Source organism: Haliotis cracherodii, unplaced genomic scaffold (assembly GCF_022045235.1).
Source record: "Haliotis cracherodii isolate W230 unplaced genomic scaffold, xgHalCrac1.p SCAF_10, whole genome shotgun sequence".
Taxonomy (NCBI): domain Eukaryota; kingdom Metazoa; phylum Mollusca; class Gastropoda; order Lepetellida; family Haliotidae; genus Haliotis; species Haliotis cracherodii.
Window position 1 is genome coordinate 21768447 of NW_027266265.1, and position 13844 is coordinate 21782290.

General features: G+C 38.4%; 1 protein-coding gene across 2 annotated transcripts in view; it reads left to right on the plus strand.

The window, feature by feature from the left end:
- Nucleotides 1-13844, plus strand: part of LOC139454192 (septin-7-like) — a 133805-nt gene that overhangs the window by 10886 nt on the left and 109075 nt on the right. For both annotated transcript variants that reach the window (XM_071235760.1, XM_071235759.1), the window contains exon 2: nucleotides 10654-10930. In XM_071235760.1, coding sequence (XP_071091861.1) covers nucleotides 10654-10930 — 277 coding nt within the window. The remainder of the gene's footprint in view (nucleotides 1-10653; nucleotides 10931-13844) is intronic.

The window sequence follows — 13844 nt, forward strand, 5'->3', positions numbered from 1 at the left end:
TCGTCCATTATCAATTTCAGTGCGAAACTCTCGTCCATTATCAATCTCATTAAAATCAGATCTTAGTTTTCGCTACCGCTAAACAAATATCTGAGGACATCCCATTACGGGTCACGTCAGAACGACTTTCGCAAATTTTGACCGACCAATGAAATGACTGACAAGAAATCAACATTAGCCAATCAGAAAGCAGCTTTGAGCTTTACGGCACTAGTTTCAAACTGGCAACTACGCTTCAAAACATAACTGTCGTTCGGAATACCCCGTGTTAAATATATCGCGGTTGCAGGCCTCAAAGTTAAAAAATTTCAAAGGTGCCACTTGGCTCCTAAGTTATTTTTTCAAGGAGCCAAATAGAATTTCAAGGAGCCAAGGCAAAATGTAAGGAGCCAAAAGTAAAGACTTGTAATTTAACTGAGCTTCTGCATAACAAAACACACAAAAATTCATTAGTTTGAATAATCAGTTATATATCATGAACAAGAACTGTTGTTGAAGCTTTTGAGTTTTTCAGACAAACAAGCTTTAGACCATTGTGTCAGTAACATCATCACACAAGCTTTAGAACATTACAATACTGATAATTATGTTATATTTCAACTGATGTACTGTAATTTACAAATTCAGCACTTTTTTAATGTTCAAAATTAAAGGTAATCTGTAACAGCATGTTTCATTCTCCAAATGTATTTACATCAGATTATCAAATGATTTTAATGCATGTTTTCATGAAATTTATTTATTTTTAATTTCAAAGTTCATTTAAAATTTATTAATTTATCTTCCTGTCAATTCAAAAAAATTAAAAAAAATTTAGATGGTGCCCTGATCTTGCCATATTTCAGCCACGAATATTTCAGCCAGTCCTGTTTGAATGTTCGTGCCAGTGGCAGGTTTTGGTTTATCCAACGAGTTGACAGACGAATCAACACACGAATTGCTAGACGATGAAACTTCTGTGTCAGCTTTGCCATTCAAAGCATTCAGCTTTGGAGGAGCACAGTCATCCTCATTTGCCGATTGACAACGTTTTGATGTTGTTTTGACTTGCGCAAATAAGGAAAAATACTTCTTGTTTTTAAACGGCGAAACGACCGCCATAGCTGTCACCTGGGCGGATGTCGTACAGCGGATGCGTGGGTACTAAACTCTTAACATCGTTAGTGTATTACTTTTAATAATGCATTATTACTTTTAGTGCAACGATAAGCGCTTCCTTCATTCCAGGTATGGAGCTTCATATCGAAAGCAAAAACAGTACACATGGCCTAGCAGTAATCTAGTCGATGTTATTATGTTCTGATGTCGATTTTTTCCCTGAAGTTACTGCACTTATATTAAAAAGGATCTTTTTTAATATCTTATGACAAGAGATATTGAGTTGCCAAACTTAATTAAAGACAAGAAGCCAGTTGGCGACTGACATGAAAATACCAGTTGCAAAATACAAAACTAGACTTTGAGGCCTGTGGTTGCATGATAAGAAAACACATTCCGACTGTCACTTTCATGATCTGGTTAGCGATGCTCTGATTGGTTGGATGAAAGGTCGTTCTGACGTGACCTGTAATGGGATGTCCTCAGACTTTGTTTAGCGATAGCAAAAACTAAGATCTGATTTTAATGAGATTGGTCCATTATCGGACTGTAAAATACACGGAGCACCAAAACATAAAGATGAAGTACAACCACAGCTATTTCCTTTGCTGTTTTAGTCTTGGTAGCTTTCCCAAAAGTGAATCTTGAATAGCAGTCCATGATGTTGCATACGTAGGTGTATCCTTTGTTTGGTAGCATCATCTTTAAGTCTATCCACCAACGTGAGTTGTGATGTGTGGCTGGGATAGGTTTTCTTGTTCTCGTAGTTTGAGGTTTCACTGAACTGTCACATTGTTTGCACAAAACATGAACGCTAAATAAAACCGCGATTGTCTCTCTAACAACCTGAAACACAGAAAGTTGGATAGATTCATAAATAGCGTCAGACTTCGATGTGCAATGTTGTGATTTCTCTGGATTAGTGTTATCATTTCCGCTTTGGAATAGGATCGTTGTTGCAGGCATTGCATATTTCTTGCACTTTTCTTAAAAACGCTACCCAAAGTTTCATCATAGAAATAATTTTTATACACTAATACTAACCATCTTCTTATTTGCAGGATTTGATAATATCTTGTTCCTTTTATGCTTCCCCACTTTGGATTCAGAGCCAGGTGATGTCTTTTTTTTTGGAAAATCATTCCATTATGATTTGACATTAGGTCTGTAATGTACAGGCCAAAATCTACCATGCAAATATCATGAATATGGTTGGGAATATGTTTATTCATTGTATTTATTCAAGTGTTAATATTTCAAGAACTTTCAACAGTTATAAATGTAAGGTCTACAGTAAAACTGTAGCTCATTCATGGTGTTTGGTTATTATTTAATCAATCCTGTACTGCAGTCTGCAGTGGAGAGAGAGCGTCAGTTTCAGTTTATCGTTGCATATTTTAACCTATATTTAGTCACTAATTTACGCTACCAGTCGGCAAACCTCCCGATTATTCCCTGAACTGTCACAGGGTCTTTCAAAATTGGTTTCTTCCTCTGCCAGCATGAATCCACCATAATAAAACCTTCAATTTCTATGGTGTCTGGCTCCATCTTGACTTGTCTCAACTGATCGCTGTGTCTATCAGTATTAGATGTTAAACTTACATGACATCATCCCAGGCAAGGAGTTGTGACATCATCTCATACGTGATGTCATATAACAATAGAACTGATTGTTCATGGATATGACATCATTGCAAATATGAAGTGATATAACAATGAGAATCCGCCACGGATTAGAGTCCTACCATAGATCTGAGTCCTACATTAATACAACAATGTAAGTTATAAAACCAAATATGTACTTCTATCATGACGTACTAGAATATTGATTATACATGTATCAATTTAGACAAATGTTTTTAGTAATGACTATTTAGGAACATATAACTTATAAGATGTAAGATGTCTTTAGTTGTTGATTATCTTAATTTTAGTCCTGCACATATATATAATTTTTGGTTTTACATATGCCATTAAGAATTTATATTTTTTTGTTTTTGAAGTAATTCATTCACATAGTCATTATACTTTCTTCTTAAGGGCAAAAGAATACAAGAACAGGACCAGCAGTTTACACAATTAAAGAGCGACATTCCTAACTTGAGTTAACTGGGCTAATTGACACTCATAAACAAGACGCCTCCTGCCTCATGATAAAACTTTTAACACCAGCTAGCTACAGATGTTTGAAAGCTAGACTGTGGTTAGCCTTTAGCACAAATAACAGTTTCTCCTATTTTATTCAAATATTAAAGATAGGGCAGGAATAGTGTTGGCGCCTAAGCTTCACCGACCCCATCATATCACCAGCCACATCACATCACAACACAACACCAAGTTTGTTAATTTCGACATCTGCATGCAAGCATGCACACAATACACACACTTGATATTCTCTACACTGGAAAACTCCTAATCAGCCAAGTTGACCCATTGTTTATGTGTCGGTTTGAGGGGACAATTTCCACATTTAGATTCCATTGAAATAGAGATTTTAGACCTATTTTAGCACATTTTATGAGAGTAGTGTAAACTAACTTTAAGAAAGACACAAATACATTTTTATATACCTTTCTATGATGCTTCTCTAAGAAATCAAAGGCGCCGACTGACTGTACTTTGTGTGCGAGAAAATACACTTTTTGAGTTACATTATGATGGACTGACATCATGGTACTGTTTGAATTACCTCCCCTGTGATCTAACATAGCCTTGGTAACAATGTTCTTTCCTTACTGTCATTTAAGATGGCGCATCCACTTCAATTTTCTGTGAAAGAGTTTTTTTAAATTTGTCGAATACTTGAATATTATTACCTGAGGAGAAATATGTCAAGATTATGTCGACCATCTCTCGTGTCACTGTGTCGGGCGTTCGTGCCCAAAGAATCATGTATGTCTCTCAGGACAAAGGAATGAGCGATCCTTGAAAAGTTTCATAACCACGTGTACATCTGTTGCTCAGTGTTCAGCATTTAAGAATATACAGCAGTCAAACAAAACGACTACTGTTGCTCTTCCTCTGCCATGACCATCCCACGGCAACACCATAGCAACCCCAGGCCATCAATTCACATTGATTTACAGGATCAGTTTGTGCTTCCCGCCCCGGAAAGTACACTTTTGCTGCAGTCTGCTATAACATTAGTGGCTAGAAATAAAGTTGCAACTTGTACAACAGAAAACACCTCAACTGACAATAACGAACTTCGGCTATGTTTGCATGTTAGCTCGGCCCCACAATGCGTTTGTGGAATGTTCCGAGTCATGTGATAAAATTGAACCCAATTAATATAAAAGTTGTTTTTTTTTAATCTTTTTAATACTGCTTGGATTTATGGATAACCGCAAACTGAATGGATAATGAAATGTGACCTATTTTTAAATAGTAAACAACCCATATTAGTGGTGTTGTATTGTGTTTTAAACATTGATATGTCTCATAACGTAAGGGTACGGCCAATTAGATGGAACAACCCGTCAGTTAGCCCTGTTTGGGAAATCTTATTTTAGGGTTCCACTCATTACAGGTTTCTTTGTAAACTCATCTCTAATAAAACAAAGTTAGTCTTAAGTTTGGCATCTTTGAAAAATAATAAAGTTTGCTCTACCCTCATCATGCTCATGTGTAGTGTAGTAAAGTATAGTTTTGACCAAAGCTATTATAATGTCAGAGCAATAACTATAATAGTTCAGGGCAAAACTAAACTTTATTACACTATGCATAGACATAGACCAATCTCTATTTCTTGCATATATATAATATATAGTTACATATAGTTATATGGCAGTGTTGAACAATTATTGTAACTGTGTTACATTGTTTCTGTTGAGTTTCTGGGACGCTCATTGCATTGCATTTGGACAGTGATCAGTCATCAGGAATGTAGTACTATTTAATGGAAGTTGTGGTCAGGAAGTTACAATATTATTTTATTAGCTCAACATGTCCGAAGGACCAAGGTAAGGTTATGCCATACCGTGGTGTCCGTCATCCGTCCTTCAGTCGCCTGTATGCGTCCGTACATCAATAGTTTATTCAAACGACTTCTTCTTCTGAACCACTAATTTGAAATTAATGAAATTTGACTGGAAGCATCCCTAGGTGGTGGGGATTCAAAATTGTACAAATGGTGGGACTGACCCCCCAAGGGGCGGGGCGAGATAGGGGTAATTAGGCTGTATTGCTTTAAACGACTTCCTCCCTGGGACTAAGAGTTACATATCAACCATATTTTGTTGGAAGCATCCCTAGATGTTGGGGATTCAAAACTGTACTAATGGTGGGGCGGGCCGGGGCGGGGCAGGGCGAGATAGGGGTAATTTGGCTATATTGCTTTAAACGACTTCCTCTCTGGAACTAAGAGATAGATATCAACCATATTTGGTTGAAAGCATTCTCCAATGGTCTGGATTCAAATTTGACAAATGGAGGGGCTGAACCCTACCCCCACCCCCTAGGGACTAAAGGGCAGGGCTAAAAAGAGTTGATTGCGTAAATATCCAGGTTAGCAATACAGGCCCCATGGGCCTCTTGTTATTTAGATGCTAGTGTGCTGTGAAAACTTTCGGTGCGGTTTCCCGTGGACGGTGATAGTGTTTTATAGAAACACATGGAATGTTCTTTGTTGTGAGAGTGCTGAGTAGAAATGTCCAGTAGCTAGGTAGACTATGTTGATAGTGGGACAAGTGCGTGTTTAGATATATATCACGCATTTCATCGCTTCAGGACCAGCTTTCATTTTAGGATCACTCATCATCCCTGATTCCTTGCGTTGCCCATCTCAGAAGCTTGACCACTGTTGCAGCTGGATGAATATGATATTATCACTGAGTTTTGATATCACCATTGTATTTTTGTATTTGATACTGACCACTGCCATTATATTATACACTGTCATTGAATATTGCAATACCACTCTATTGTGTACTGTTATCGTAATTGCTGTGGCAGTAGTTTGTGTTCATTTTTAAAAAAACAGTCACAAGGCTAAAAAAAAATATTAAAAAATGGTTCTTAGGTAATGACTTTTGAAAAAAGTAGTGCAGGCGGGTGTAACCAAATTTACATTTTTGAACAATCAAGCTGGGAATGGGCCTCCCTATCAATGTATTCCTTGATGAGCAAAATAATGATAAATTTCTCATGGTCTATTTTGAAACAGCTTGTTGGTCACCATGCTAGATCTTCTAAGCTTCCAAGCTTTTGTACTTTCGTAAATAACAGTTCTCAACTTCATTGAATCTTAATGTTTTCCAATTTATGCTATAAAATTAGTTAGTTAGTTTGTTCGTTAAAATTTAATGTTGCATTGGCATTATTTCAGCCATATGGCGATGAAAACAAGTTGATATTTTCAGAAGTGAGACATCAATGCAAATTTATATTATAAAACACATTTTGTCAAATATATGTGACAATATGATATGCATGATACCCCAGCAGGATTTATGTCATCACTTTAGCTACTGATGGTTGTGCACAATACTAGCCAATATTAAAACATTCTCAGCAATGAGCAATGGTTGATGATTGTTACATTTTTATCCCCCGCCACAAAGTGGAAGGGGGATACAGGAATGGGTGCCATCCGTCCTTCCGTCCGTCAGTCCGTCCGTCCGTCATGTTCCATTTCCGGAGCAAAACACAAAAACCATGAGAGATATCTTAACCAAACTTGGTACATAGGTACGTCTAGTGGTGAACTGTGCCTTTTGATAGTTTGGGATGTTTAATAGAAATATTTTTGAGTTTCCATGGCAACGACTTTGACTTAGACCGAAAATGGTGGTAGTCCTTGTTTCCGGAGCAGATCTTGAAAACCGTACAATATTGCTTCATCAAATTTGGCACATAGATAGGTGTAGTAGTGAACTGGTGCCTTTTGATACTTTGGGATTTAAAAAAACAAAAAAAATTTGAGTTAACCTGGCAACAACTTTGCCTTAGACTGAAAATGGCGGTAGTGCTCATTTCCAGAGCAGATCTTGAAAACCGTACTAATTTCTTCACCAAACTTGGCACATGACTGGTGCCGTTTTATAGTTTGGGATTTTTTAAGAAATTATTTTTCGAGTTTCCCAGGCAACGACTTTGACTTAAACTGAAAATGTTGGTAGTACTCATTTCTGGAGCAGATCTTGAAAACCTTACAATATTTCTTCACCAAACTTGGCACATAAATAGGTCTAGTGAAAAACAGGGGGACTTTAACCTCCTGGACAGAGCCTTCAGTAATGTCAGTTGGTAAAATCATCACACCAAATTTAAAAACAAGCATTTCATTATTCACATACATATTTAAAAATTATTATACAGACGATACAGTATGTTGTTTGTTGACAATGGATTATTTAATAAATGATTCTAAACGCACCAAACGGTCAATGGTACCGGATGTCACTCAGGAGGTTATTGGACTCCAAGAACCAGATTAATCGATTGTTGACCATGCGCTCCATGGTTTTACAAACACAGCTAGTTACTGATATTGGACGGTAATTGGATGGATCTGTATATTTGTATAGGAATGGAGGGAAATTTCTGGTTGTCCAGACATGAATCAGGGAAGTGTTTCAGGAGCTGATAGTGGATGTTGTCGACTCCTGCTGCAGTGTCATGGGCTTGCCCTAGGGCAGTATGTAATTCATTGAGTGAAAATGTTTCCTTTTAGTCCTCACCATTATCATAGTTAAAATTTACTTTTTTCTTTTCCTGCTGTTTTTGAAACCTCTGAAATGGAGGGTTATAATTGGATGTTGAGGAATGATTTGCCAAAGTTTCACCAAGCTTGGTGGCAATTTCAGATTTAGTGGTTAATAGTGTATTACCATCTTTGAGAAATTGGCACTAGTCCTGTAGTCCTTGCCAAACTGGCCAATAGTTAAGGTATCATAAGGACTAGTAGCAATTTGCCATTTATAAGGGTGCCGCTATATGTTATCGTTATAAGGACTAGTGGAACAAAAATGTTAGTTTCTACCCCTGTTTGATAGGCATTACTTAGAAGTTGACGGATGACAAGGTAGACACAGTTTTATGGATAACAACTTCTTTAATACTAATCCACGTCAGGATCGTGAGATTGTGCGGCAGCATCTTCAAAATCGCTTTTTTATTGCTGTGGAAACTGCTCGACAGACCATGGGGACAAATCAGCGACACATTAGTGCGGACACTGTGCGTCAACGATTGACGAGCAGACACCTCCACTGTCGCAGGCCATACCAAGGACCCATTCTGAAACCACATCATCGCCGGGCGGCAACACAGCACCAGTATTGGTGCCACCAGCAGTGGAGAAGAGTCCTCTTCTCAGACGAGAGCAGTTGCTGTATCGCAACAGCAGATGGCAGAGAGAGAGTCTGGCGACGCCGTTGGAAACGTTATTCGGATGCTTGTGGGTTGGTCCGATCATCATGGTGTGGGGTGGAATTGGTCTTGCACAGAGGGTCGGCCCTGTGGCCCTGTGGTACATTGATCAAGTCTTGAGTCCACACGCCATATCTCATATGGCACATCGCCACAACCCCGAGTTTCAGCATGATAACGCCTGTGCACACACAGCAATAGCAACAAGAGACTTCCTCCAGAAGAGTGGCATCAGAACCATGCAGTTGCCTGCCCTCAGTCCCGATTTTAATCCCATTTAGCATCTGTGGGACGAGATTCAAAGACAGCTGAATGACGTCTGACCAAGGCGGACAACTGCAGCTGAACTGCTCCATGCGTTCCTCCGAGTGTGGGCTTAAGTGCCTATGGCCTTCATCAACTGCCTCATCCATTCTATGTATCGGCGTTGCACGGCAGTCATCAATGCACATAGCGGACTCAAGAGATACTGACTTGTAATGCCAATTTCCCAGAGACTAGTGTTGTGTTTCACTTTAAGAACATTTGACACTTTAATTTCAACCTTGATGATCAGTTTTGCCAAGTTTCATATTTTTAATATGTCTCAAAGTATGTTTACAGTGTTTTGACAAATAAGGTTTCTCATATATCTATTCATGGGGACGTTTCTTTTGCGGTTCAGTATATATTTATGTTTTCATGATGAAGATTTGGACTTAAATGAACATGAGGCTGGACCAGGAGAATATGTTGTCTACTGATGACTCTTGTTATTTCTGATATTGATGAGTACTTTCTGTGATATGTCTGGATAGATCTGAGGATGCATGTTAAAGATAGCATCTACTGTGTATAATTGGCTTGTTTAAGCTGTCTGTAAGGCAAGAGGTATTAACATAGTAGAAGAATTATACCTTCAACGTTGATTAGTCAAATAAGGCACAAGTTTTTGAGGTTGGTGGTTTTCTTGTGGCTTTAATTGTGTTCTGAATGTTGTGACTTCTCTTGAAAACTACATCAATGTAGCAGCTAGTACAACAGACAATACAGAACATCATGAAGAAATCTCAGAAATTTCCCCGTAAAAAATCTGCACCCTTTGTGATCACCCTCTGCTACTTTGGAACAGTTAGGAAAATAATCCAGAAATCAGGCCAACATTGATGTAGTTTTCAGGAGAAGTAACACCATTCATAACACAATTAAAGCTGCAGGAAAACCACCATCCAGCCACAAACTTTAACCATCAAGAGCAGTATATATTATTGGAGAAACATGTAGGCCCCTCAAAACCTGAATTAAAGAACATCAAAGTTCAGTCTCCAAAGATGACACTAAATCAGCACTATCAGACCATATCCGTGACAATCCAAGCCACAGCATCCAGTAGGATAAAGTCAAAGCCCTCACCACCAACCTCAAAGACTTCAAAATCAGAAAACTAGAGGAAGTCATCAACATCAAATGACCCCAGGCATACCATAACTCATCAAAGACCCCAATCAGTCATGAATACTCTTTTTGTTTATTTTACTCGCTTCACCCTTTTGTTTTATATTACTGACTTGGTCGGTCAGTTTGTTTACTACTCTTTTTGTGTACATAGCAGGCTTCTCCACTCCGGTGTAATTACGTCTGATATCTTCTCTACTGTATAAACACTGCCTCCTACCTGTATATATATATATACTTGTCAACCATCACTTGCTTGACAACGGTATGAGAACCTACACTGAAATGTTGCTCCCAGTTGTAATAAAGAAGTTGTTCATCCATAAATCTTATCCTTACTTAACACCCTATATGCTTTTAATTAAACAATTTCTGGCAGCTCATAGCCAAGATCATGAAGATAGGTTGATTGTCATTTGACCCAAAAAGTTTAAATTTTGTTATAAAGGTAGCTGGAGGCATGGAACTTTATGTTTTGATGACTAACTTATAACGGGTAGCTAGACAGCAACACGGATCAGATACATGCAAGTGGCACCTTAATATGAACATTTTTAGTTTCAGGTAATAAATAAATAATTCTTTAATGCCTCTGAAGGTTCCAGAACTTGATCTTACGTTGTAACCTGCAGCTGAATTTGGCATGCGTCATGTTACTTTACATTTTATTCAGGAATTTTGAATATAAGCATATCTTCTCTTCTTATACACAAGGGTTGGTGGTATACAGTTGCCTGATTGTTTCAGATGAATGCAGCAAAGAGAGAAGCCTTTTTTCGTGGAGGTAGCGGGGATGGACCCACCACAAAGTTTGACCCTTCTGCTCGTCTTGGATATGACAGAGAAAGAGTGAAGGAAAAGGAATATATGAGAGATACCGAGCTTGATAAGGAGAAGGAACGGGAGAAAAAGTATGGTGACACACACAAAGAACTGGAAGGATATGTAGGTTTTGCAAATCTCCCAAATCAGGTGTACAGAAAGTCTGTGAAGAGAGGCTTTGAATTCACACTGATGGTAGTTGGTGAGTTGCTCTTTTTTGCCTTCATGATACTCATATGACGTATATTCTAGGGCAAGTTTAATTCAACTTGGTCTTCACGAAAAAGTTTGCAAGGTGACTAGCAATCTGTCCGACAAATTCAAAAGTGTGCAAATTCAAACTTGTGTCAGACAATTTTGTATCCTCCCTGACAAATGTGAAACTAAAACGTGACATTATAGTGATAATAATAAATTCTTATTTTGATGTTTACGGGATTTCTGGTCAGTTGCTTGGTTTATTGGCTGATCACATGCCAATGATGACTTGTTCAATTTTCAACAAACTTCAAAAAGTGATGTTTACAAAGTACTTCAAGTCTCGTTAATCCGACACGCGTTAATCCATTGGCTTTATCCGATACTAATGATGGGAACTGATTCAATCAGTGCTATATAGACCTGTTAATAGACCTGCTCTGACTACCTCAATCTCATTAGTTCTCGCTACTGCTGAGGACATCCCATTGCAGGTTACGTCAGAATGACCTTACACAAACTTTGACTGACTGATTAACAGGATTGACAGTAGCCACTAAGAAAGCAGCTTGTTTCAAACTGACGACTTCCATTCCAGACTATGTTTTTTTAAAGTATTTTGAATCAGTCATACAGCCCGCAAACGTAGTTTTGTTTTCAGCTTTAGAGGTTGCATGATTTGAAACTACCAATGTAACATAACAATATGAAATTTTCACTTTTGATTTGTGTCCCCCGCCTCGCGAAAGTGCGAAGCGGGGGATATGGTAATCACGACCGTCCGTTGGTACGTCTGTCCGTCCGTACGTCCATCCGTACTTCCCACCTGTTTGTTGCCGCGATATCTCAAGAACTAAACACTGGATTGTCTTCATATTTGGAACTATGGTGTATATACAGACTCTGCAGACACCAGTCTGTTTTGGTGACCTTGACCCCATTTTCAAGGTCACAGCAGGCAAATCTGCTTTTGGAGTTGGAAAATGGTGTTGCCGCGATATCTCAAGAACTAAACACTGGATTGTCTTCATATTTAGAACTATGGTGTATATACAGACACTCCAGACACCAGTCGGTTTTGGTGACCTTGACCCCATTTTCAAGGTCACAGCAGGCAAATCTGCTTTTGGAGTTGGAAAACGGTGTCGCAGCGATATCTCAAGAACTAAACACTGGATTGTCTTCATATTTGGAACTATGGTGTATATACAGACTCCGCAGACACCAGTCGGTTTTGGTGACCTTGACCCCATTTTCAAGGTCACAGCAGGCAATCTCCTTTTGGAGTTAGAAAACGGTGTTGCTGCGATATCTCAAGAACTAATCGCTGGATTGTCTTCATATTTGGTACTATGGTGTATATACAGGCGGGGGACATTTCGTCACTTTGTGGCAAATACTTGTTTTTATTACAATGTGTGTGTATCGTTATCCATCATGTAGTTGTCCGATTTTCAATCATGAACGTTGATACAACTGAATTAACTACTTACATACTCGTTAATCCGGCATAATCATATGCAACCAACAATGTCGGATTAATGGTACCTGACTGTATAAACTTAACCTTTTGACGTTTACACAGTTTTTTACCATACCTACTTTTCTTTGGGAATCCCCAAGTCGAATTTTTTTCTGTTGTCTACCCTGCTTCGTAATATTTCTTTTTCACACAAGGTTTCATTAGAACACTTATTTACATACATTACATGTATTTGCATAAGCCCTCTGGTTGCCACATATATGTCCCTCCTCTTCAACCATAAATTTGAAGTCAAATAAAATTCAAAATACATGACGCACACAAATACGCTTCATCATGTTCATGGTTTTCAGTTCTGAGGGAAATTCCCAGTTCTATGATATCCTCCAAGCAAAGTAAAATGACTGAAAATGACTCCTGGAACTTATGAACATCGTAAATTTCCTCATTTTTGACACACACTAAATCACAACACATGGCGTTACTTACTTGTGTTTTGAGTATTTTCGACCGATTGTTTCACGTTTAGAACCTGCCATCAACGCCATCAAGAAACCCATCTTTCATTAAGAAACATTGTATCTTTCCTCATACACTTAAGGCTGCAAGTACAGGCCCATCTTCGATTACTGGAGTAAAATTCACCATCTTGCGGCAGCCCACCCCACATTTTGAAAAAACATCTTCATGGCCAATGAACCGTGAGTGCAGATCATCTGGAAAGTCCCAAATGCCAGCCAAGATTTCCAGAAACACTTGTAACCAATTAAACAATTACAGTTATGCTTGTGTATTGTTATGTGTGAATGAAAAAGATCATAGGTAAATAGTGAAGATCTGTGTCTTCAGCAACCCATGCTTGTTGTTGAGGTGACTTTTGGGATCGGATGGTCAGAGTCACTGACTTGGTTGATGTATGTCATTGTATCCCAATGGATCATGATGTCACTCACTGGATTGTCTGGTCCAGACACGTTTATTTACAGACCGCCGTCAGCTAGGTAGCTGGAATATTGTTAAGTGCAAAGTTGCCCTTATAAACAATCTTATTTGTATTTGAATTTTCCTTTACAATACCGGTAATACCTGTCTTCATTTTATACATTTTACATGCCTTTGATGAGCAATTAGTTGAACACTTCAACAATTTAATTTTTTTTGACAGTGACTTTTTTCCTCCGAACAGTAAGAAAACATAAACAGAAAACAAAAATGTATCACTTGATATTTCAACTAAGTGTGCATTTAACATAATGTCACCTTTCTTGCAAATGTGGATGCCTGTTTCTAGCTTAGATGAAACTGTTCTGGGGGTGGTAGTGTGTATCCCCATACCTAGAGAACCTTTTTACACAGGAGTCCAACTCAATTCTAGAATGATTTGGCATGTCTGTCCAGATCTGCAGGGCTCACAAGGGAGATTCTGGCTTGTTTT